General features: G+C 57.1%; 1 protein-coding gene across 4 annotated transcripts; it reads left to right on the top strand.

Moving 5' to 3' along the window:
• Positions 1-2,874: 2,874 nt before the first annotated feature.
• CDIP1 (cell death inducing p53 target 1) lies at positions 2,875-23,691 on the top strand. 4 transcript variants are annotated; one of them, XM_068420202.1, is made up of 7 exons: positions 2,980-3,288; positions 14,704-14,762; positions 19,825-19,926; positions 20,442-20,540; positions 20,960-21,118; positions 21,403-21,667; positions 22,344-23,691. In XM_068420202.1, exons 4-7 carry the CDS (start codon positions 20,456-20,458, stop codon positions 22,453-22,455), a joined length of 621 nt encoding a protein of 206 aa, XP_068276303.1. In that variant the 5' UTR covers positions 2,980-3,288; positions 14,704-14,762; positions 19,825-19,926; positions 20,442-20,455; the 3' UTR covers positions 22,456-23,691. The 4 variants fall into 4 exon arrangements, with proteins under 4 accessions (XP_068276302.1, XP_068276304.1, XP_068276303.1 ...); XM_068420201.1 differs by lacking the exons at positions 2,980-3,288; positions 14,704-14,762 and adding an exon at positions 2,875-2,940; XM_068420203.1 differs by lacking the exon at positions 14,704-14,762 and having other exon boundaries at positions 2,977-3,288; positions 21,406-21,667.
• Positions 23,692-24,264: the final 573 nt, after the last annotated feature.

Genomic DNA, 24,264 nt, shown 5'->3' with positions numbered 1-24,264 from the left:
CAGGGCTACAGTGAGCCCTCGGGCTCCCCGTGTGATACCCACAGGCCCTGAGTGTCTGGCTGTGACCTGGCTTCATCCCCACTTCACCGGATTACAGGGGCCATGTCCCTTGGAGGTCGCCATCCCTGCAGAGCACTCTCCCCGTGAGGCCATGCCCCGGCATCCCTGTGCTCACCAGTCAATAATTAATTTCAATCTCTTATTTGTGTTGGTAAAATAAACATTGTAGGAGCGATGGTTTCACCCAGGCAGCCTCGGGCTGGAGCTGGTGCCAGCCCTTGTGAGCTTCCCCACGCAGGGTTGTGCTGGAGCTGTGTGGCTCAGTCCTGCCTCACCCAGGTGGGGCTGGGCCAAGCTGGTGGCCTCTAAAGCGAGCTGCAACCGTGGGCCTCATGGACCAACCTTGGTGGCCTGAGCACATTGAGGCCAGCGTGGAGTCCTGCTGGGAGTGGGGATGGTCCGTGAGGCAGGGGCTGTGTGGCACAGAGCCCACCCAGGGGAGACACGGAGAAGGGATCTGTCCCCAGCCCGTGAAATGCAGGTGAAGCCACATGGAGACCTGGGTTGTGGGGAGGGGAGCCTGCTTGTGACTGTCCCAAGGCCACCAGGAGCCGTGGGACTGGAAAATCCAGGGCCTCGGCACAGGCCTGAACGTCTGGCTGGTCAGAGAGAGCTCACGGGCACATGGCACAGCCCAAAAGTGCCAGGCTCTGGTCAGTGAGTCCCCAAGGACGCCCCACGTGCCCCCGTGAGCCCAGAGACCACACAGGAGAGGCAATGGCAGAGGGAGCATCTTTATGGCCTGCAGTGTTCACGTGCTGCAGTGAGGGGCTGCCAGGGCAGCCTTGGTGTCACCCCACAGCCGCTCTGCAGCTTCCTGCAGCCTCATGCACTGCTCCTGCAGCTGCCTCAGCTGGCCCAGCACCTCCCTGCCGAAATCCAGCCCCTGGGGAGGACAAATGTGGCCCTGGGTGAGAAACAGGGTGGCTGCAGGACCTGGGTGAGGCAGGGAGGCATGCTTATGGGTGGCCCCAGTGAGTGGCTAGCGAGGACATCCTGAGAGATGCCCTAGTGTGTCCCTGGCAAGTGGGGTGCAGGGCTGCAGCCCCCAGACCCTTGGGCAACCCCCCCCCAGGTCCAGGCAGCTGGGCACCTTCTCTCCTCCGTCCTGCTGGTGCTTCATCTCGAACAGCACCTTCTCCTGTTGGGCAGCCATGTCCTCCATGGTCCCCGAGTTGGCTGAAAGTAGACACCAAAGCTTTGCTCCAGGCAGTGCTGGCTCCTGCAGGCCCCCAGCACAGTGCCATCCCAAACCCAGGTGGATTTATGGCTGAGGAGGCCCCCCTGGCCCTGCTGCCAGCCCCCAGGTGTGGCCAGGGGTGCCACAGAGGGCAGTGACCACATCCCTGCCAGCCATGCCAGCGTGGCTGGGGGCGAGGCAGAGGGACGAGGGGGCTGCAGCAGCTTGGGGACTCATATGGGATGGCTGAGTGTGGCCCCACCATCCACTGGTCCTGGCAGGATGCCACCCAGAGCAGTACATTGTGTAGGGCAGTGCGTGGCATAAGCCAGGACTCTGGGATCCAGCTCTGGGGCCCCCAACACAAGAAGGACACGGAGCTGTTGGAGCGAGTCCAGAGGAGGCCACGAAGATGCTCAGAGGGCTGGAGCACCTCTGCTATGGAGACAGGCTGAGAGAGTTGGGGCTCTTCAGCCTGGAGAAGAGAAGGCTCTGGGGAGATCTTCTAGCACCTTCCAGTACCTGAAGGGCTACAGGAAAGCTGGAGAGGGACTTTTTACAAGGGCGTGTAGTGACAGGACAAGGGGGAACGGTTTTAAACTGAAAGAGGGGAGATTGAGATATGAGGAAGAAATTCTTTGCTGTGAGGGTGGTGAGACGCTGGCCCAGGTTGCCCAGAGAAGCTGTGGCTGCCCCCTCCCTGGCAGTGTTCAAGGCCAGGTTGGATGGGGCTTGGAGCAACCTGGTCTGGTGGAAGGTGTCCCTGCCTGTGGCAGCGGGGTTGGAACGAGATGAGCTTTAAGGTCCCTTCCAACCCAAACCATTTTCTGATTCTATGACACCGTGTAGGGCAGGGTGCTTGTGTAGGGCAGGACACTGCATAGGACACTGTGTGGGGCAGCATGTGGCATAGGGCAGGACCCCGGGCAAGATGTGGCACAGGGCACAGCCCACTGTGACACTGTAGGGCAGGACCAGCAAGCCAGTGGCCCAGCACCGGGACTGGCACCCTGCCGAGGACGGGCACCATCCAGACAATGGTTTCTCACCTTCGCCATTCTCTCCTCAGTCACCTCCATCCTCTTCTTCAGCTGCACCGTTGCCCCGGCGGCCGGCCTGCCCGGGGCCGGCAGCTCTGCGGTGCCCAGGAACGCGCCGGGGCGGCTCTGGCTGCCCCTCCGCCCTCCCCAGCCTCTGCTGATGGGGGGAGCCGGGCTTCCCCCCGGCCACAGGCTCCCGGGGACCCCTCTCGTCCCCCGCGGCCTGCACCGCGGCCTGCTGCGGCTGGAGGTGCTCCAGGCGGCCACGCGGGACGGCGCGGAGGGCTCCGACCTGGGGGCCGCCGCCATCGGCCGTGGTGGCCACGTCCGCCACCCCCACCAGCCTCACGGTGACACTCATGCTGCCTTCGGCCCCCCGAGGGGGACCTTCGGGTGGGGACCCGGGGCTGAGGTCACAGCGGACGTTACCCGGAGACGGCCCCGGCCCCTTCCCTGGAGCGGCCCGGCGGGGGGCGCAGGCCCCGGCCTGGGGTGGGCAGCAGGCCCCGGCCTGGCTCGGGGGGGGGGAGCAGGCCGCGGCCCGGCGGGAGGAGCAGGCCCCAGCCCGGGCCCGCCCCGCTGCGGCCCCGCCCCGCCCCGCCCCGCCCCGGAGCCCCGGAGCCGTCAGGTGCCGGAGCCGCCGCCGGTAGCCGGTAGCCGGTAGGTTCCTCTGCAGGAGGCCGAGGCCGGAGATCGGGCGCAGGGGGAGCGGGGAGAGCCGGGCGCGGGAGGCGGCGGCGGGGAGGGAGGCCTGGAGGCCCGGTGGGGCCGATTCCCAGCCCCGGGCGGGCCGCGGCGGCCTCCTGGCAGCGGGGCCAGCCGGAGGCGTGGGGACACGGCGGGAAACGCAGATGTCCAGCACTATCCGCAGCTGATAATAAAAAGAGGATGAAAATAAATCCCCGGTGAGCGCTGTGCGGCGGGAGCTCGCGTCTCCAGGCCGAGAAGGGCTCCCTGCTCCGCCGTGGCCGGAGCGTTGGCTGTGGAGCTGCGTCCCAGGGAGAAGAGGTAGGGATGGATGGTAAGATGGGCCCGGGAGCGGGGGACTGGTCTTTAACGTTGTCTGTAGGGACCACAAAATGCCTCAGGGTGCTCCTAAAATCTTACAAAGGTTCAGCTGTGTGCCCTCAGCAGCACACGGATGGGTTGGGACGGGAGGATCGGGACGTGCTGGAGGGCTGGAGCAGCGGGCACAGGGTGAAATTTAATCGGATGGAAAGCGAGGTCGTGTACTTGGGGAGAGAAGAGACTTTCCGCTGTAAGGCGAGTGCTCCAGCCCGACCGAGGTGGTGCCAGCTTGGGGAGAGGACGGCGGGGAGCTGCCAGGAGGGCACAGCTGTGAGAAGAGCAAATATGATCCCTTACCCGGACAGATCCCCAGGCGTACGTACAAGTGTGTGTGTTTCCAGTCATCCCTGCTCGGGAGATGAGCTTTGGCTGGAACTGCGGCCTCAAGTTGTGCCAGGGGAGGTTTAGATTGGATATCAGGAAAAATTTCTTCACTGAAAGGGTTGTCAAGCATTGGAACAGGCTGCCCAGGGCAGTGGTGGAGTCACCGTCCCTGGAGGGATTTAAAAGATGAGTAGATGTGGTGCTGAGGGACAGGGGTTAGTGGTGGGCTTGGCAGTGCTGGGTTAACGGTTGGACTTGATGATCTTAAAGGCCCTTTCCAACCCAAACGGTTCTGTGATTCTATGATATTGTCCATCAGCAGTGTGAGCCCTGTGAAACGAGGAGGGCTCATTCAGCTGATGGGTAGCGCAGCACAACAACGAATACCAACAAATAAATGTTAGCGGGAGGCTGGGAGGTCTTTAACCATTAGAGCGGTGAGATCTTGGTTCTGCCTCCCAAGGGGACTGGAGAGGCAAAAGGGTAGGAGCTGTTAAGGCAGCGTTCAGTTGCTTTATGAAAAGCACAGGGGGTTGTGATTGCTGCTAAATGGAGCGATGGGGCTTGGGACACCAGGCAGAGCTCCAGGGCTGTGCAGGGGAGCGGGAACAGGCGGGCTGGGATGGACATTGCCATGCCGACATCCTCTGTATCGTCCCCACGAGTCGTGCTCAAGGTTAAACTTCTCCAAGTCGCTGTGTATATGTGTGCCCCTTGGCCCAAGGCGTCACTGGAAAAGTTGTTCAGAGATGGTCTCCTTGCAGCAGTGAGATGTGGTGAGGGGACTGGTGGTTGCCACGTTCCAGGCTGAGCCTAAAATATTAAGTGATAGACTAGGTCAGACACAACGATTTTAAGTAGAAATGTTTTAAGTTATAATTAGAGTGGTTTGGGGCTGTATGTAAAACTTGCTGAGAAACACTGTGAATCTGCAAGCTGTCCTGCTTGTTCCCTTTCAACCGACGTGCTTGAAATGGGGCTTTCCTTTCAGCGGGGGCCCTTCTGCCCTCCAGAGTGTGTGACTGGAGTAGGCAGCAGGGGAAACTACAGTGAGTATTATGTAGCGTAATGTATAACCATAGTATGTCATTCATTCATTTTTAGGATGAAGTGTTTAGGTCAGTGTGGAAAGCATGGGCTGAAAATGTCCCTTTCCCAAAAGGTTTCTCTGTCTAAATGTTGTAGCAATGTCCGTGCGCCCCAGGAAGCCCCCCGAAGCATGCCAGCACCTGCTCTGTTCTCCTTAGGTGTTCTGTGAGGAAGGAATTCCTGCCTGGAGATAGGGAGGCAACGACTTCAGGAACTGATACGAGGCTGTCTAGTGGCATGGCTTGAGTGCAGCTGTGGGATGAGGCTGTAACAAGGGCAGGGTGATGGAGCAATGTCCCCAGGTGTCCCCTGAGTGAGGAAACATGCTCAGTCCTCCCCAGCTGCTGTTGTACGGGTGGTGGGGCTGCGGTGGCTGTGTCTGCTCGGGGCTGCACTTGGGGAGGTGCTGGGAGAGGGGATGTGCATGTTCATATGCTGAGAACCAAAAGATCTTGCCGCATGTGTGACTGGGACAGATAACAGAGGTGGAGCTTCCTTTCAGGACCTGAGCCCTTCCTAAGAGGATGCAAGACCACGCCGAGTTCCTTGTTGTGTTCCCTCAACAGGTCCTGCACCTGAAATTCAGTTCTGAAATTCCGTTCCTCGTGTTTCTGTTCTGACTGGAGCTCTGGCTCAGCTGCTGTTATGAAAGGAGGGAGGGTGTCTCCGTCAGCGCCTTGTTTTGGTTTATGAGCGTGTTTTTGAAGCTCACTTCCTAATCAGCCGTGCTTTCTGTGCGTGGGAAATCACGCAGGGATGCAAAGTGCCGCGACTGCTTTCCTGCTGGATGAGGCACAACTGGCAGATGCGCCCTGGGAGCGCAGCTAATGCACTCCTGTAGCTGAAGGGCATTCAGCCAGGGGCTGGACTAGCCTGTCCCCAACACCCACCCTGTACGTGTTTCAGGGGGTTTTGGGTCCTTGGCACAGTGTTGTCATGTGCAGAAGCGTTCCCATTGCTGGTGTTACTCACTAACATAGAGAAGGAATGAAAGTAAATTTATTATGTGAAAGATTATCATCTTTTCCCTTTCAGATGTGACTTTAGCAGATAAATGCTTGCATTTAAAGGAGGTGGTTGATGCAGAGATCTTCCAGTAGGAGGATGAGTGGTTTGGGAAGGAGATACACAGAATTCTAGTATCTGCTCTGACCCAAGACCAGTTTTTTGCTTATGGGTAGAGAGAAGTATGAAATTAAGTGTGCTACGTCCGTTTGTGGTACCATTCTAAAGCCCTACATTTGATTTCTTGTAATTGCTTTAATCAGGAGAGAATATCCTAGATTGAAAGCAGCTAAGTTTTTTAAACTCTTTTTAATAACTTTTTTTGTAGGGTCTGCAGCGGGGCCATGTGTCACTTCTGCTGGTGTCACCGTGGCTCTGTCCATGTGCTGAACACACCGTCAGTGCTGTGATGGTTTTTCTGTGTGCAGGTTCACACTTACTCAGCGTTGCACCAAGCCGAGGAAAAGATTTGATGGCTGCCAGGTGAGACATCACGTCTTGCCGTGGTACATGCACATCCCGTGCTCTAGCTATATTTCATCTTTATTTACTCGTTGCATTGTGTGGTCACGGAGAGAAAGAATTTTACTTAAAATTTGAGCTCTGAGAGCCTGTTTGCTTTGGGACACTTTGCTTGAGCTCTTGTCCTGGGAGTTAGTGTGAAGGCTGGGTCTACGTGCGAAGGCCTTGTGTTGTAGTTATCCCAGCAAGTCCCAGTGCCGGGAAGAGGTTGGGTCTGTGGGAGCTGCCTTCTCGGCAGGGTGCATTCCCCTGTCCGGCCTGGGATGGTGATCAGGGCCATCAGCAGTGACAGCCAGGGCAGCTGCCCCAGGCTGGCCCACAGGTGTGTTCTGTAACATTAACGTCACCTTCACTATAAATGGGAAAGCTGCTGGGGGGGTGAGGGTGAGTTTTTTTGCTCTGGTCTTCTCCCCAGCCATAGGTGCCGCCCCTGGAGAGTTTATATTTTTCGTATTACCATTAGCATCAATATTGTTTTTCTTATTTTATTAAGTCTGTTTTGATTTCAACCCATGAGTCTCCCTCCTTTTCCCAGTTCCCTTTCTTGGCTGGGGAGGGGTCTTGGGTGACAGAACAACTGGTTATTGTTTAGCCCTGGGTGTGGGCTAAACGGAGACACCAAGACAAGACGTGGTGGCTGAGGTGTGGTTACACGTGAGTGTGTGTAACCTGCCAGAGTCTGGGGACGGCAGGCGTGGTCAGCCCGCTCCCTGCAGGGACAGACTCGGAGGGTCTTCCCCCTTCTTACCTTTGTGTCTTTAATCTGACAGAACCTCACAGTGCAAGATAAAATAAATGGGAGAGTTTTTTTTCCCAAACATGTTTTGAATAGCAGTTGTTTGATTGCAAAGATGCAGCTCCCTCCCTAGTTTGTGAGGGGTAGCTGAGGAACTGTACTAAAATAAGCCCTCCTTGCTCAGAAATCCCTTGTGCTTCCTCCCAGAGCCCCACAGCTGGAGAGCAGGTATAATCTGTTAGATTATGGGTGAGTGAATAAGATTATTGTCCTGGGGAGAATTATTGTAAAATCGATTTCATTTAGGTCATGGAACAAAGATTGTTTTGTGGGAAGACGTGAGCAAAACTTAACCATGGTCTGGCCTTCTGGGGGGGCTGGATGGGCAGCGCTAAGGCTGGCTGCGAGGTGGGAGCGCTTGTCTTCTGCTCGGCCGCTCGCAGAGAGCTGTAGAAAACCCATCAAAGTCACGCTTTACTTCGTGCCCTTCCAGTGTGGGTGAGGGAAAGGGCTCCCCACCCTCTGCTAATGGCATCCCTGAAATGGACTGCACCTTCCCTTCTGGAAAGCGTTTGTCCAGCCTGTAAGTCTGTGATATTGGGATGCTCGTGCTGGAGAGGAACAAGTAAACGCAAAAACAGGGCGTAAACGCGGAGCAGTTTATGTCCTGGCAGCCGTGCGTGGCCGAGTGGGTGTTAGGTCGAGAGGCTGGTGCCGGGAAGCTCCACCGACTTTGCCTGATTCAACCAGAGCTGTATTTGCCTCCCGGGAGCAGAGAGAGGGTCAGCTGCTTTTCATGGCAGTACCGTGTGTTTGCAGAGCTTTTAAACATAAAGATTGGCTAATATGTTCTGGATGGACTCGTTCATCTCTCCAAGACCCAGAACAGCTGCTGTCCATGTTTTCGCTCCTTCCCTTTTGTGTTGTTTTGTTGTGGGTTTTTTTTTTCAAATGGCCATGACTCAGCCCTTCCCGCTGCTCTCTGAGTTTCCTGGTTTCTGAATAGGCTATTCTTGGGACGCGGTTCCTGACAGATAGGAACAAGGGCAGTGTTGTCTTGTTGTGGTTTTTTTTTCGCCTCTGGCCTTAATGCTCTGCTTCCCTCTGATTTTTTTCCTTGTTCCCGAATTACTGAATCGTCCTAAATTGTTGGACGCCATTTGGGAAGTGTTCTTGCCCTTGTACCAAAGGAGCCCTCTCAGGCACGATCTAGGCTGTGACCCTTGCACAGCACCAGCTTTTCTTCTGCAGCGGGATGACGGTGACACTCGTAAGAGCATGGAGGATTATCCTGGTACAGTGATGTCTATTGTAATGCTTTAAAACCCCCTTGGGTTAGTCCCTGTAATTCCAAGGGACAGTGCCTGGCTCTCCAGTGATCTTCAAGGGGTAGATCCAGGTGAGGACCCCTTCTTCATGCCGTGTCCACACGACTTGGGTGATAAGGTGACTCTCATCGCAGAGCTAAGGGACAGTGCGCTCCAGTTCAAATGGCTCAGTGTGACTCTGTGCATATGTTCACCAGTAAGGGGAAAACATGAACTAGGATTTAAAACCAATGAAAAAAAGCTTTCTGATTGCTTCATTAGTTAGCGTCCCCTTCCATGGATAGCAGAGGCTGGAGATCTGAAGGATGCTCTCTCTGAAATGCTTCGTGATGCAGTTACACAGCTTCCTGACACAAGAGGGCTTTTGAATTTCTTCTGAAATTTATTCCATTGTAGCATGGGCTGGGGAAAGTCACCTTCCAGTGGCAGGTAGTACGGCCTGGGCCAGGCGTGCTGGCCACCACTCCTGCTGCGCAGATGGCCGGTTGGAAGTGAACATGGTGTCTAATATTAAATAATCTTTACTGGGTTTTAGCTTTATTAAGAGTACAGCTCTTTCTGTCAAGGCAGTTGTATGCGAGGGGGAAGCTGTTGTGTATTTTGCCTTGAAAACACAGTTGGCTTTTCAACAAAACCCGAGGCACTCTGTTTTCTCAAAGTCTGTGGTTACCAAGAGAAATTTCTCGGACAAAAGTACTAGAAGACTCAAAACACAAGGGTAGTGTTCTTCTTTAGCATCCCTCCACGTTTTTGGGTACGCTGTATTGTTGTTAAGCCAACCAGGATAAAAGGTTTTCTGTGCGAGGAGGCTTTGAGAACATTCCCTGCCAGATCAAATTAGCCTTTCTGAGAATAAATTAGTCCTTGTGATGTAGGCAGCCCTGCTCACTGAAGCTGTAAAATCCACTCATGCTAGTACCCACGGCAGATAGCTTAAATGATAGATGTGATAGATAGATGATCTGTGTTTGGGGTAGTGCTGTTAACTTGAGATTAGATTCCTGGCTGGTGATGAATGAAAAATCAGTCTGAATTTTATTGGTTGTTTCTCCCAATAAGTAGCAGCCCACCCTTGTAAGAGAGGCAAAGGAACCCCTGGGCTTCAGCGCAGCATCATTTTGGGAGGAAACCATGTGCCAAAGCCAACGCTGTACCTCTGCTGCGGTCACTCTCCAACCTGGGATGCTTTTGTGGTCCTCAGGGGTCCCAGTCACCAGACGCGTGGCAGAAGGGGAGCGTTGGAGGGAGGACGAAGGCTGGAACACAGCGGGGAGGAGAGCAGTCGCGGTGGGATTTCTGTGCTGCTGCCGACTCCTTTGGGCTTGTGTTTTTAGCTGACCACAGGGTAAACAGCTGCTGCTGGTGTATGTGTGCTGCCCTCTTCTTAAAGGCGTATTCAGTTTGTCTTCTGATTAACGTAGTGCCTTTATTCTGCTTTATGGTATGTAAGGAAGTGCTTGCAGGAGGTGTGGGTGTGTGCTGCAGGCTCAGCTTGCTCTTCCCACCTGCTCTGCTGGGACCATTCAGCTCCTCCAAAACTTCAACGAAATCTTTGAGCAAGAGAGTGAAGTTGGGACTGGAGACCGTTTCCATTGCTCTTAAAAAATCAGCTCTTCCCCCGGCTGCTTGTAGCTCTTCCCCAGAGATGTCATCTAGGGTATATTTTCATATTGGGAATGGAGGTTCCCCCAAAGTTCATGGCTTCAAGCTACAGGTGATGTTATTTTAGCCACAGTGAGGCTATCAAACTCCCTCTTGGGTGCCACGGTTCGGGATACATTAGCGCGGTGGGAGCTCAGTTGTGAGCTGGCTGCTGGGCTGTTCTGATGAGCGAGAAAACAGTTCCCAGCCTGTTTAGTGTTGTAGCTGTGGGAGCTGCTCTGTCTTCTTCAGGCTCAGGAGAGGATTTCAGTCCTGAATCCTCCAGAGCAGCTGAGCTATTTACCTGCCCTGAGGGCATCTCGGTATTACGCGCTTGGATTTTCACCAGTCTCATCCCCTGCTGTGAGAGCAGTGACCCAGCCTTAGGACTGGTTGTAACCCTCTGACCAGTGACGCTTTTAATTTTAACAGTAAAGCAGTGAGGTGTTGCCTTGACAGAGAGGCAGAGAAAGGGTTTAGAAAAGCTTAGAACAGGGACTCGAGGAGGTACATTGCTGCGTGTCAGGGATGCTCTGAGTCCAGCTGCTGTGTGTAGATTTTCAGCGAGAGGTCTGCTTGCTTTGTCCACAGTTCTGGAGTCGGTGGGGCTCGTATCCAGGTGATGTCCCACGCATGCCAAAACTAGGACGGTGCCCAGAGCTGTGGCCTGGAGAGGTATGAGGACATCATCTCTCTTGTTTCCAAAGGGAATGCAGCTCTGTGTGCCTGGTTGCAGATCCTGCTGAACTTGGCTAGCTGATTTGTATCTCGGTCAATGTTCCTGTCAGACCTGCTTACATTTAAGTGAGCCGGGCTAACGCTGTGGCTTTGCGGGTCTTCGTTGCCTCCCCTGGCAGGACTGCTGTGCGTTGCCTCCGAGCAAGCAGTAGTGGCAAATTAGGCTTGTGGGGAAGCAGCTTTTGGTGTGATCTGAGGGACAGATACGGAGCAGCTCGTTAGGTGGCTTTGTTCAGCAGATAGCTACAGGGTTTTGGGGAAGGGGTTATGAAGGAGTTGGCAGGAACTTGGTGCTGCAAACTGCAACCAAAGTCACAAAATGCTGTGGAGTAAAAATGACTTTCCTGGACTGGCATTTCTCCCTGGAGGGAGAAATGGGACTGTCAGGAGCTGTGTGTGACTCAGGTGCGTCCCAGTGCTCCCCCTGAGCCACCGCGGTGCTGCTGGAGATGACCCAGCACTGGGCACACTCAGGGGCTGCTGATTAACCCAGGGGTTTTCCCCCTCTTCGAGCTGAGACATTGTCATCTGTCTTTGAGCAGCCTGGATGAGCTGGGCTTGGCAGCAGGGAGGTGTGGGGTACCCTCCTCCTGCCAAACTGCCATGAGGCGAGCAAGCCCCACGCTAGCAGGGCCCTGGGCCACCCCGAGAGAGGTCCTGTCTGGAAACGGGAAGGTCTGGCCATGCTGTGGGAGCAAGAAGGTGAGTGTGATAACATGAGTGGCCTCAGCACGGAGGAGTTCCTCTAGTGCACGTGTCTATGGACGTGCATGGGTCCTCCTTGTTGGCAGCAGGACTGGGGAGAGATCTCAGACCGTACACGCACACTCCTGCATAACCCTGAACTTCTTTGCAAAGAGCGAGCCGTGGCCTTTAAAACTGAGTGACACAGAGCACTTCTCACTAGTCCTCAGGAAAAAAAAAAGCAAGGTGACACTGTACCTGTGAAATGTGAACGTCAGCAGCTTCTCTGGCGCCAAGGCAGGGGTATCTGTGAGGACAGAAACTGCTAATGTCGTTGGAGACTGGAGTCAGTCCTATAGCAAGCTGGATAAGAAAACATCAGTACTGTGACACACACTTTGTACGTCACTTGCAAGGAAAATGGATCTGGAATCACCACCAATGGATTTGAAATTATTTCATTGTGTTGCAAAATCTGCAAGGGAATTCTGAATAGGCTCCTGGGCTCTGGTTAATTCTGAACCTGAAGTGCAGCTACATCGTCACGGAAGTGCTGATCCTCTATGGCTCTTAATTTCCTCCTCGCTTGGAGCTTGCTGTGTTATTTAATGGAAGTCCCACATCTAATCAGTTTGATTCAGTGACGATGTAGCTGTATTATTTGACTTTATCTCAAAACATTCTGTAGAATGAGGATGTAATAAAAAAATGGGGTGGATAAAGGAATAAAATATTTTTAATATAGTTTTGGGAAGGAAATCTATAAAATCCTGAGTTGTACTGTGAGACGTAGGGGGTAATCATCCCGTATTCATCCTCTCTGGGATGTGCCGTTGAAATGGGCAGGCAGCAGACAGGGACAGCAGGAGATGCCTTTTCGTGTAGGTAACTGAGGAGCAGAACTTGCCACTGCCGTCTGCAGCAGAGCTCAGCGAGCTGGTGGGCTGTGAAGGAGCTGGGGTGGTCCATGGAGAACCTCCAGGCTGCCTGATCTCCAAAACCCTGAGTGCTGGGAGAGGGAGGGACTGACAGGGGGGTCAGCCTGCCTTCGCTTGCTCCCTGAGTCGTCCTTAAGCGTCTGTTCTGGGCTGCCATCAGAGGTGAGCTACGGAGCTGTGACTGTCTTTAATGCAAGGAACTGCGGAGCTTCTGCCCGATCTCCTCTGGGACTTCTGCTTGCTGTTAAGCTGCTTGAGCTGGAGGCTTTTTGGTTGGTTGTTTAAAGGAACAACTAGTCTTGTGGCACAGTTAATTTTGGTGTTAAAGCACCCGTATTGAAGTAGATCTTGGTTTTAATTGCTCTAGATTATCGCAGGTTATGTTATTAACATTATTAACTAGATATCAAACGGACGATGTAATGCGGTCTTCGTCATCTCAGGGGGAAAATTAAGTAGATGCCCAGGACTGCAGGCAACAGCTGCTGCTGCCGCTGGTGCTTTCCCATGGATGTTACCGAGTGTTAGCTGGGCCTGTTTGTGAACTTCTCTGAAAGTCTCATGGAAAAGCTCTCTGGTTTCCCAGAGATTTGGCTTGCAGCACCCTCCTTCTCTCATCCAAGTGTCTCTGGAGCAGGTGCTAAGGTGCAGAGGAACTCAGGTTTGTCTTTAATGTTTCTTTTAAATCACATCTTTACATCCATGAGGACGCCTGGCGTATTGTGGTCTGTCTTCTCTCACCAGCTCACCAGCTGGTAACGCCTGAGCAGAAAGCACCTCCTGAGTGGGAGGGAGCGTGTTTTCCAGGGCCAGTAGCAGCCTGCAGAGCAGCCTGGCTGCAGCGTGCCCTGTGCTTGCTCCGTGTTCAGAAAACTGGCTTTTGGGGGCTGAGTTCAGCTGCCCCGGTGGTCCCGCATGCTCTGTGCGTGCCTGAGCCTTCCCCGGTGCCCCGACACGTGTAAGGGCTGGGGTTCAGTTCTGAAGTGTGGGGCAATGGCCCCTCCTCGCTGGTAGCTCTCAGGCTCCCTTGCAGCCTCTCTTGGCTCTTGTCAGGTGTCACCACCGGCACGGCGAGCTCTGCAGGCGCGTGATGCTTCCCGCAGTTGTGTGCTACAGCTTGGGAGCCCACAGCAGAGAGCAAAGAGCTACTCCAGTTCGTTCTTTTCATTTGGGCTGGTTTTTCTTTAAATGTTCAGGTTAACCGGGTCCTGGCAGTGCTGTTTGTGCAGCCCCGGTGGGGAGAGCCAACAAGCACTTGGTCAGCCCATCTGGAGGCGAATAGCACTGGAGAGAATCCCAGAGGCGGCAGCGGGTCCTGACAAGCGCTCCTCCCGCACGTAACCCTTTGTGGGTGCTGCGGATAAACCATCTTTGCCTTAATTGGGGGAATTTGTGTCCGGTTTTCCTGATCTCCACGCAGAGGAGCTGCATGAAGCAGTGATTTGAATCTCTGGCTGAGGACAGCTGAGCCTGGGCAGCAGCGTGGAGATTATCTGATTGTGCTTTGGATTTAATGCCCTGAGAAATCTTCCTTTGGACACAGCACCTGGCTCCCAGCGAGGATCCTGCTCTTGGTCGATCTGCCTGCTGGGTGACAGTGGCACACAGAAGGTCGGATGACATGTCTGAAGTCCCAGGGTAAACGACTGCAACTGGGGATGCTCCTCCAGAGATTCGCATGCTGTAGAGCAGAGGGGGAGCTTTGGCCGTCTGATGGAGCTGGATTGAATGGTGAATAACCTTCTCCTCCGGCAGCCCTTTGTTTTAAAGAGCCGCTTCTGTCCTGCTTTGCCAGCAGAGCTCTCCATCCCCGCACTGAAGGCAGAGCCCGATCCTCCTGGAAGTTTTCTGCAGCTAAAATCTGACTGCAGAAGTGTGGGAGAAACCTGCTGTTCTGCGAGCAGCCCGGCTGTTCCTGCGCGGTGGGTTGGTGCTCCCTGGCAGCGGCGCTGGAGGCGCAGGGTTTGCGCTTGGGGGAACACAGCTGAAGTCAGAAAAAGAACAGACCTTTCTCTTAGTCCTTAACTTGGGTTTCCATCGGCGTCTCCTAGGCATGCGCCCTCTCGCTGGCTCGGCCAGGACCAGGATGATGAGCTGAGGAGGCGCTGCTGGGGTTAACAGAGGGGTAAAGGAGGGGGTACCTGCGCCTGGTCAAGGGTTGCCTGGGCATCCTCTTTCTAAAGGAGGCTGCAGCACTGTCTGCTGTTTATTCCTCCCCTCCTGGCTCTGGGGAGATGGCGTGCAGGCTGGAGGCAGCAAATGCGTGTGGGAAGAGGCAGGGCTGAGGGGGAAGTTTGGCTCGCTCACAGGGAAAACATTTTTTTTTTTCTTTTCCTTTGTAAAAACCCAGCAGAAGCAACCACTGATACTGCGTTTCCAGCAGGGATTTTTGCTGTCTTTCCTTTCAAGGTAAGAGCTGTCTGCTGTGGATTGCGTGTGGTGCTTTCAGGAGCAGTGGGAGTTCAGCCGCATCCCTGCAAGCTGCGTGCGAGCGGGCATGTGCGGGGCGAGGGCAGCACCCCTGGCTTGCCCTGTGGCACGGGGTGATGCAGAGAACACGCTGCAGAGCACGTCCAGGCTGGGCTTTGGGGGATGCTGCTCAGAAATGCTGCCGTGGAGGAGGGCAGTCGTGATTGCCACGGTCAGGGTATGGCTCTGCCCACCTCTCATCTGACCCTGCTCTGTTCAGTCTCTTCTTGCTACTCCTAAAGCCCTTCTAAAGGGTAACAGGCTTTCGGTCAAACGACATTTTGCCAGCTTCTGATCTGCCTTTTGTGCTCATACCTAGGGTATTTCTCTGCCTTCCTAGTCTCAGTATTTCCCTGTTTCTGGAGCAGGTAGAAGCCCAGGGCACACAGGTAGCTTTCCTGGGGCCAGGAAGGCTGGGGTGATGCTGGCCACAACGCTGTTCCTTTTTTAAAAGGAATGAGGCTGGCCTCGGTGAGGGAGCCCAGCTTCTTCGGAGCTCTTGGCTTTGCTTTTGAAGATGTATTTACAAAAGCCTGGAAGCCAAAATTTGCATCTGTTTGATGTGCAGTGAAGCTGGAAGCAGTCATACCCTTTCCTCTTATTTATTCATTGAATTTTAGCATATTTTTTTCCTTTTCTAAATATTGGAAGTTATTTCTTGTGGAGGAAGAGCTCCAAAAATGCGCAGCAGCAGCTGTGGAAGTGCCAACATCACCGAACATGGTTGAGTATGAACAAACGCTGCTCCCTGTCTCAGTGGCTGGAGCCACTGCTCGCGTAGGCAAAACAAAGCCTGTGGGTCTCCAGTTACCGAACGCAGGAGGAGCAAGGACAGCGCAGGCCGTGTTTCTGCTGGTGGGGGTGGATCTCAGCTGCGCTGTGAGGCTGACTCAGAGCTGCACGGGGCCAGCGCTGCACCACCGGGGTTTGCACGTGAGTTCGGCTCGCCAGCGATCTGATCCGTCCTTCTCGGGTTTGTCTCACCCTTGGTGATTTCATCCAGGAGGAAGCAGCCTGAAGCGCACGCGGCTGCTGCCTGGGAAGAATGGCGTTAACACAGCAAACCTTTGGGTCTGCAAGCAGTGCAGGAGCTGTCTGTGACTGTCCTCGTTGTGGTGTTATCTGGTTTATGGTGTGTTAGCTATTTACGGTGTGTGTTCAGCTAGGACCTGTTCTGGTGGCACGCTGTTCTCTGGTCCCACTGCACGCCCCGGTTCCGTTGTTTTTGACAAGTGGTGCCCACCATCCCTGTTTGGAGAGCAGGTTGGATGGGCAGACCTTTCCTCTTGCCATGTTTGAGTCCCAAACTGTCTCTGCAGTGAGCTTGGTGATGTAGCAGGGGGAGATACAGCCAGCGGGGAACACGGGACCCTGATGCATCAGCTCCTCTCATTGCCGCTGGGAGAGCTTCGTGGTCACCAGTTCTGGATGTGTCAGTGATGGGAACCGTGGGCTCTGGGGTCTCGATCCCAAATTGCCTAGAGCCGGGGTTGCTGAGCGTGGGAAGGAGGCGGATTAGGAAGCCCTGTGTTTCTGTGTGCAGGACTTGTGCTGCCCCACCGGCCCTTTGGCTGTGCTCACAGCTGTAGAGAAGCCCCAGGCAGACCTCTTGGGCTGCGAGTTACGCCCTGGTCTGGGGGATCCAGAGACCTGCTGTTCGTTCTCCTCGCCCAAAAGCTGCCTGAAGTGAGACCCTGGGTTGACCAGGGAGCACAGAGCCAGCCGTGGGGGAGGGTGCACGGACTGAAGCCATAGCTGGGGTGGGCCAAGCCCTCTCTGTCTTTGGGGCTGTGGTGGATTCATGCTCTCCTGGTTGTGTCTGTCATGCTGCTGTGCCCTGGCAGGGCTAAGGGGAGCGGTGGGAATCTGGATCTTTTTTGTTTCCTTTAGCAAATCTCCAGCCTAGCCTGCGCGTAGGCTCCGCTGCACCTGTGCTTTAGACCCTCATGTCTGATCCCGTGGGTCCCCTCTGTCCTCTGATCCTTGTTCTGCTCGGGTTGCCACGCTGCCAGCCCCTGGGGGCCCTTTGCTTGGCTCCTGCGTTTAACAGGAGCGGTGTTTGTGATGACTGAGTGGTGGGCTCACGTTCTGGCGGTAGTTTAAAGCAGAGGAGCCAGGAAAAGCCGTACTCTGTTCTTCCAGTTGAGAAGAAATAGCATCTCCTCTGTCCATCCTTTTACTGATAACCAACTCCTTTGGAGTCTTAGGATCTTGCAATGGGTCCTTGCTCCTAAAGCACCTGCACTAGACACTGGTGACTCCCTCAGATCTTGAACTTAAGCCTGGTAAACTTGGCCAGAATTATTTGTAAAGCTCTTATTTTCCCCCTGGGTGTTCAGCTGGTCTATAAGTGTGGTTACTCCAGTAAGCCCTAGTGTGGACGCCATTTCTGCAGTCTTTGGGAACATTTCTTCCCACGTGAGAACAGCTAGTGGGGTCTAAACTGCTTTCATGACACAGAAATGCACTGGTGGTTCAGCGTTAATAAACCAGCGTGGTTAACGTGGGATGGCTTTGCAGTGGGGTGGCTCGTCGCGCTGGTGCGGGTGGCTGGCGACCCTGGGGCACAGCGCAGCCTGCCAGGGGTGTCCTCCTGGGGGAGGGAGCACCGGGCTCTGCGTGCCCTGAAGTCTCTGCTGTGAGCTGCCACTGGACTCCGAGCCCGTCGTCTCTCCGTGGCGGTGCCGTGGGCAGGGGACGTCTTGGTTCTCCTTTGCAAGACAGGGAGTGGAGCAAGTCAGCTCCACCGCAAGCTAGTGGGCAAAACCAGGAATGAGCAGCAGCAAGAGTCCTCTCTACGTGATTCTGGGGATCATTCAGTACTGCTGTGGTTTCTGGGGCAGCTCCCAACCCCGCGCGGAGGGAAAGCCCTGTGCTCCCAGAGCTCCCCGGAGGAAATAGGCTGGGGCAGGTTTTGTGCTTCTCACATTAAGATAAAAGAAAGCACAGGAGACACAGCTTCTAAGAGGCTTAAAAGCAACAGGCTTTCTTTTTCCTCCCTGAAGGGCACACAGCCAACATCTTGCTCTTTACGGATCTCTCTTAATAAGTAGAATATTGCATTAGGAGTCTGAGTCTGCCAAGTACGAGCAGAACAGCTCTGCGGCCCCTGCAGCTCTCTTCCTCCCAGGGCACACGTGGCTCTGACATCCCCTGGCCGTCACCCTCCTGGCTGCCTTTTCCTTCTGGTCGAGGTGGCAGGATTAACTGCTGGCTGAGTCTGGGGCTGTTGCTTCATCTGACGGGTGTTTCTGGAGCAGCTGGTGGAGCGCTTGGGTGGGATCGCCTCTTGGTCTCCTCCTTTCCTGAGTTTTCTCACCAGCTGCTTTGATGATGGGGGCAGTAAGGCCGGGGAGTGTTGAAAGATGTTACGTTGTGTGTCCCCAGGTAGGGACTGGGGGATGCTCTGCTTGGGCTCGGCTCATCCAGGAGCCCTGCAGGCATGGGGACAGGAAGGTCTGAGGCTCCTGGGTGCGCAGGGTGGGTTCGTTGGCTACTTTCAGAAGAATAAGTCCTCCTTTCCTTTACATCCCCAGCGAAGCTAAAAAGAGCACAGCCCAGTTTGTAGCTTTGTAGGGCACTGAAGGAGAAGGAGGGCTCTGCAGTGTGCTGGGCCTCAGCTGCTTTCCTCCGTCTGTGAGCGCTCTGTGCCATGGCAGCTCTGCTGTGCCCGCTGCACGGGCTGGCTCTCCTTCCACTGGCTCTTACGGAAGAAATTGGAGAGAAAAGCAGGAGGAAGATGACCCCCAGGCACCCCCGTATTACACGTTGAAGCTGTGTCTGCAACATACCGCTTCAGACCTCCGGGGAGAAATGTTAGTCAGTCGATGTGGCCATCCTGGGGCGACCCTCTGCCAGTCCAGGCTTTGCTCAGCTCCTGGGGGGATCAGCGTGCTGCTCCGTGACCGGGAATGGTGCTCCTTGGCAGACTTGTGACCTGATTAGATGTCCTGCCGCCTGGCAGGAGGCTGCTGGGAGGCAGGGATTGGGAGCTAGAAAAACAGGAGTGGAAAGCCAGGCAGGTCGGGGAGGGATGGGTCTTCCTGCCCCCTGCCCCGAGGCCTCGGCTTCCCTTGGCCCAGCAGCCGCAGGTGGAGGCGTCTGTGCCCTGGGCAGGTTGCCCAGTGCTGTGGCGTTGATGCTGGGGCCGGAGGGAGCCTCGCTGCCTCTCCTCCCTCAGCAGTGACCCCAGCGGGGTGCTGCCCGCCTCGGCCCCGCTCCAGCACGCCTCAGCCCTGAGCTCCCTGGGGCCGAGCAGGCGGTTCGTGCCTCGCCAGGGCTGCGGGGCAGCCTCGCCGGGCACGCCTGGGGTGGGTAACGTGGCAGCAGCGCCTGCTCCGGCCAGTTCTGGGGGTCCAGGGCCGCCCTGGTTGTGCCTGGGGGGTTGTTGCAGGCTGGTCGTAGCCTGGGTGCATTTTTCCTGCTCAGTCGGGGGCGGCTGGAGCGGGATGTGTGGGACCGGCTGGGAAAGCACCGTCCTCACAGCAGGGTGACCTGCCTCGAGGTGAGCGGGACACCAAGGGAAGCGGGGGCACGTTTGCCCCTGGCCCTTCGGATGCAAAGGTTTGGGGGGTTTGGGTGGCTGCTCAGACCCTGAGGGGAGCTCCTAGCACTGCTCCCCGGGCACTGACAGCAATGTCACCGTGTCCCATGCCTGGTGGCAGCCTTCCCAAGCACCCAGTGAACAGCCTCTCATTTGTATTTCCCAATTTAGTCACGTCCTACCAGATATAACTGAGCCAGAGTAAACAGGGAAGTCGGGTTTCTTGATGTCGTTGCACTTCCTTGGGGTTCAGAGCGTGTTGGTGGGGCTTTTCCACAGGCCACGGACATGGATCCTGGTGCTTGCCATGGAGGGGGCACATGTGGGGAGGTTCCTGCCCAGACCCGCTCTCCCCACGCCTGCAGCAGGGAGGGGAGGGGGTTTGGCACAGTGGCCAAGGCAGTGCTGCAGCAGTGGCTCCTCTCCCATCTCTAACTCTTGCTCTCTCCTTTCACACAGAGCTGGTGGGATAAGGTAGTGTCCAAACTACACTGCTCGGAAGAATTGTTTTTCTCAGCTCTGTCGAGGCCTCTGAGCTCCTTGCTGCAAGGAAGAGGACAGGTAAGTTTTACCCCATGTAAAATAATGTCTCCAGCTGTTAAAGATGGGCTCACCTTAACTCTCTCAATGAGAGTATTTAGAGATGCCCTCGGTGGGTTTGTACCCTCTGCTTCAGGCTCAGGGGTTCCTGCCATCCCCTCGGGGCGCAGCATTGCATATCGCTCTGCTGGGTGGAGCTGGGGGGGCTGTGGGCAGCTCTGCCCCATCTTGGGTCCCGTAACGCTGCAGCCGAGGCGCTCGGCAGAGCAGCTTCCAGCCCAGCAGTGGGCAAGGCAGCCGAGAGCCGCTGCACCACACGTGGGTGTTATGGGGCAGCCCTGCGGAGCCAGCAGGAAGATGCTGCACCTCGGGTTTGCCTGTCCAGCTGCGGGGCTGCCCGTGGCGGGGCTGAGGCCAGTGCAGCAGCTGAGCCCCTCCGTGAGCGGCCACCTCTTCCCCCAGCACCGCGCGGCTCCGGTGGGCGCCTGCGTGCAGCCAGAGGCCGGCGTCCCTTCTGAAGGCTTCTGTCCTTGCAGGGCCGCCCTGAGCCATGTCCAACGACCCGCCGCCACCCTACCCGGGAGGCCCCTCGGCACCGCTGATAGAAGAGAAGCACGGCCCGCCTGCCGCCGCAGGTAGGGGGGGATCCCAGCGGCTCTGGGCTGGTGGGGTGACCCGGCCGAGCGGGCAGGAGTCAAGCGAGCAGGGCTTTCTGGGAGGGCCCTGGCCTCTCCTCCCAGCTCTGCCCTGCAGGGCGCTGGGGAGGGTGGGGCGATGCCCGGCTCTGTCACCGTTACCACCCTCTGGGAGGCAGGAGGTCCCAGGGGAGGTGACAGGAGCAGCCTGGCTCTGCCCGCTGCTGTGGGTAACGTGGGGTGAATCTGGGCTGCTTGTGGCCCAGAGTACGAGGCTTGGGGGGGGGTGGCCCCCACCCCATGTTGTGTCTCCCTTCCCTGCTGGGCCCACCCCCTGCCCCGACCCCCCCCAGCCAAGCCACCCTCTCCCCACCTCTGCCACCTCCGGCCCTTGCTGCTCACTCTGTGTTTCCTTTCAGATGGTGTCACCCCTGTCATGGGACAGCCCCAGGGGGCTCCTGTCCCTCCTCCTGAATTTGGGCCCCCCCCGTACGAGCCACCCTCGCAGCCAGGGTTCGTGCCTCCCCACGTGCCCCCCCACATGCCCACAGATGGCTCCGGGCCCTATGTGCCGCCTGGTGAGTGCCACGAGGGGCTGCATGAAGCAGGGGGTGGTGGTGGGCAAGGACAGCAGCATGTCTGCCAGTGCCCTGGGAAGTGGGGTGGGGGGACACAAGGGGGGTTGGGGGTGCCATTTGGGGCTGCCAGCAAGGCTCTGTGGGGGCACAGTGCCTGCAGCAGGGCTGGCCCCGTGTCCCTACCCAAGGTGGTGGGGTGGTGGCAGCGTGGGGGTCCCCAGTGAGGATGTGGCCTCTCCTGCCGCGTGCAGTGATGTTCACCTGTGCGTGTTTCTCATTCCCAGCAGGTTATTACCCACCCCCAGGCCCTCACCCCCACATGGGCTACTACCCTGGCCCGGGCCACTACCCCTCGCCCAGCGGCCACACGGCGACAGTCTTCGTCCCATCCGGGGCTGCCACCACAGTGACGGTGTTGCAGGGAGAGATCTTCCAGGGAGCCCCCGTACAGACGGTGTGTCCCCACTGCCAGCAAGCCATCACCACCAAGATCACCTACGAGATCGGGCTCATGAGCTTCCTTCTGGGCTTCCTCTGCTGCTTCGTGGGGTAGGTGCTGCAGGCAGAGCTGGGGGCCTCGCTGTGGCCAGCTGCCCCGGGGGCGATGGTGGTCGCTCTGCCCTGGTCCTGGTGGCCTCGGCAGAGCTGTTGGGCAGGGCAGGGGCCTCGGCACTGAGGTGTTGCTGGAGCAGCAGTTGTGTTCCTGGGGTGACAGTGCCTGGAGACCTGGGCTCCTGCCAGGGGAGTGGAAGGTGCTGCCACCAAAGGCCCATTGGGGAGCATCAGAGGGCCTTTGTGCAGGAGCCGTCCATCCCCGGGCCCAGAACTCGCAGGGCTGTGGAGAGCCCCGGCCTCGCCGCGCGGCCAAGGGCTGGCAGCGACAGGGGCTGCGGGAGGGGATGGGGCGCTTGTCCCAGCGGTGGTAGGCGAGGCCTTGTCCCCTGCCTGCCTCTCCCCAGGCTGCCCCTTCCCTCCCAAGGTGCACGGCCGCTCACTAACGAAGCACTTACCCTTGTAGCAGCGCACCCTGAGGGGCGGGGGGCTTCGTGCTGCCCTTTGCAGCAGAAGCAGGGGGTCATGGCTGGCTCCTGGGGCAAGTCCTCGCCTCTCTTGCCCATGCTCCAGAGTGAACCCTACATATGACCCCCCCGCCCTCCTCCACGCTGTGCCTGGGGGCTGCCTCGGGTCCCCAGCTCACAGCTCTGCCGTTCCCTGTGTGCTCCAGGTGTGATCTCTGCTGCTGCCTCATCCCCTGCCTCTTCGATGACTTCAAGGATGTGACACACACGTGTCCCAACTGCAAGGCCTATATCTACACCTACAAGCGCATGTGCTAACAGGGCCCTGGGAGCCCGAGCCGCTGCACCGGCCCCTCTCCCGCGGCCGTCCCGTCTATCCGTGTGCAACACTCCTTCGCTTCACCCTCAGCGCTGTGTGTGTGTATCCCTGGCTCCTCTCGCTCCGAGCGCCTTCCCCCAGCTCCGGGCCTCGCTGTGAACGGTTGGATTGGCAACGCTGGTGTGAGTGCAGAGGGGACCTGGGCCCAGGCCCCAGCTGCTGCGGGGGGGCTGCCCTTCCTCCGCACCCCCTGATGCTCCAGGGCACGAGTGAGGCCCCTCTTGCCCAGAGCAACCCAGGGAAGAGCAGCAGCTGCTGGAGGCCCCCACCCCTCACTGCCCCACAGGGAGCTGCTGCGGCCAGGGGGGCACCTGCTGCCCAGGAGGGGAAGGGGGGCCCTGAGCAGCCCTCAGCGCACCCAGGGGAGGCAGCAAAGCCCCTGTGGCACCTTTGGGGGGGGCCTGGTGGTGGCTCAGTGGCCACCAAGAGAGGGTAGTGCCACACCTGCCAGGTTTGTGTGGTTCATGGCCCCCTCTGTCCAGGTCCCTGTGCAGCCCCATGGCAAAGCCCCTTCCCCCAGGAGAGGCAGAGCCGCCTTGGAGGTGGGTGTGTGTGTGTGGGGGCAAAAACAGCAGCAGCGCTGCACCCTTGATCAGCACCTCCATCCTGCGGAGCGGCCACGGCTGCTCCAGCTGCATGCGCCTCCTCCCCGCCCCTGCCTGGCCCCGCTGGGGAGGGAAAGCCCCTGGCACACCCTTAGTGAACACCGCACCCGGCATGTCCCGCCTGCCCCAGCCGTAGAGTAGAGGCGGTGGGTACGCTGCAGAGCCACCTCCCGAGCCCAGCAGGGGCCGTGGGCACACACCCTGCAGCACCCCTCCTGCTGCACCCTGGGGGGTTCCTCCATGCATGTGGGTGTGGGGGTTTCTTTTTAGCTCACGTGATACGGGGCAAGCAGGCAGTGACAGGAGCTGCCAGCAGCGCTGTGACAGATGAGGGCAAGAGGACCTGGGGGCCATTTCCAGGCTCTCTGTGGCTGCTCCTCCCTCCCCTGGCCCCCAGCCCCTGCAGCCAGGGCAGCTGGAGAGCAGCCCCCCCGAGCGGGGTGGGCAGCGGGTCTCTCAGTACACAGGGCTGCAAACACAGCCAGGCCTGCGCAGGCAGCTGCTGTTTGCTCAGAGGTGGAACTGTGGCACTAGTCTGTGTTTTTATGTAAATAAATAACAGACCCTGAACTCTGTGTACATCTTTTCTTCTGCCCTGCTCCAAGCCCACAGCAGATCTACCCCCAGGGGAGCTGAGGAGGAGGAGGGAGGGCATGGGGGGGCATGGCCCATAGCAGATCAGCAGCTTCCCTACCCCAGCCCAGGGCAGGAGAGGCCCTGGGAGTAACATGAGCTTTCCCTGCCCCTCCCTCAGGGACAAGTGCAAGGGGGGGACTTTACCTACTCTGATTCTCCCCCTCACCCCCCCCTCCCCAGCCTTCTGCCTCCCCCCCACCTCATGGCCCAGTTCACTCCTGCTCCCAGTGCTGTGCTCTTGTCTTTCCCAAGCTACAGCATCACAACTTTTTATTCCAGTCAAGGCTTCAGAAAATGAAACAACCCACAACCCCCCTATGTTACACAATACACATCTCTCACCTTCATTCCCCCACCCACACCTGTGGTCCTGTCCCCACCTCTCCCCCACCCGTCAGCCTTGGTCCCTGGGACACCGCGCCACACAGGACACTCCATTGAGCCCACGGCCCCATGGCACAGCCACTGCAGCACGACTGAAACATCAGGTTCTCAGGGTAGGAAACC

The sequence above is a fragment of the Nyctibius grandis genome, chromosome 30 (assembly GCF_013368605.1).
Source record: "Nyctibius grandis isolate bNycGra1 chromosome 30, bNycGra1.pri, whole genome shotgun sequence".
NCBI lineage: Eukaryota > Metazoa > Chordata > Aves > Nyctibiiformes > Nyctibiidae > Nyctibius > Nyctibius grandis.
The sequence above is the reverse complement of the archived record's forward strand: the minus strand, read 5'-3'. Positions and strand labels throughout refer to the sequence as shown.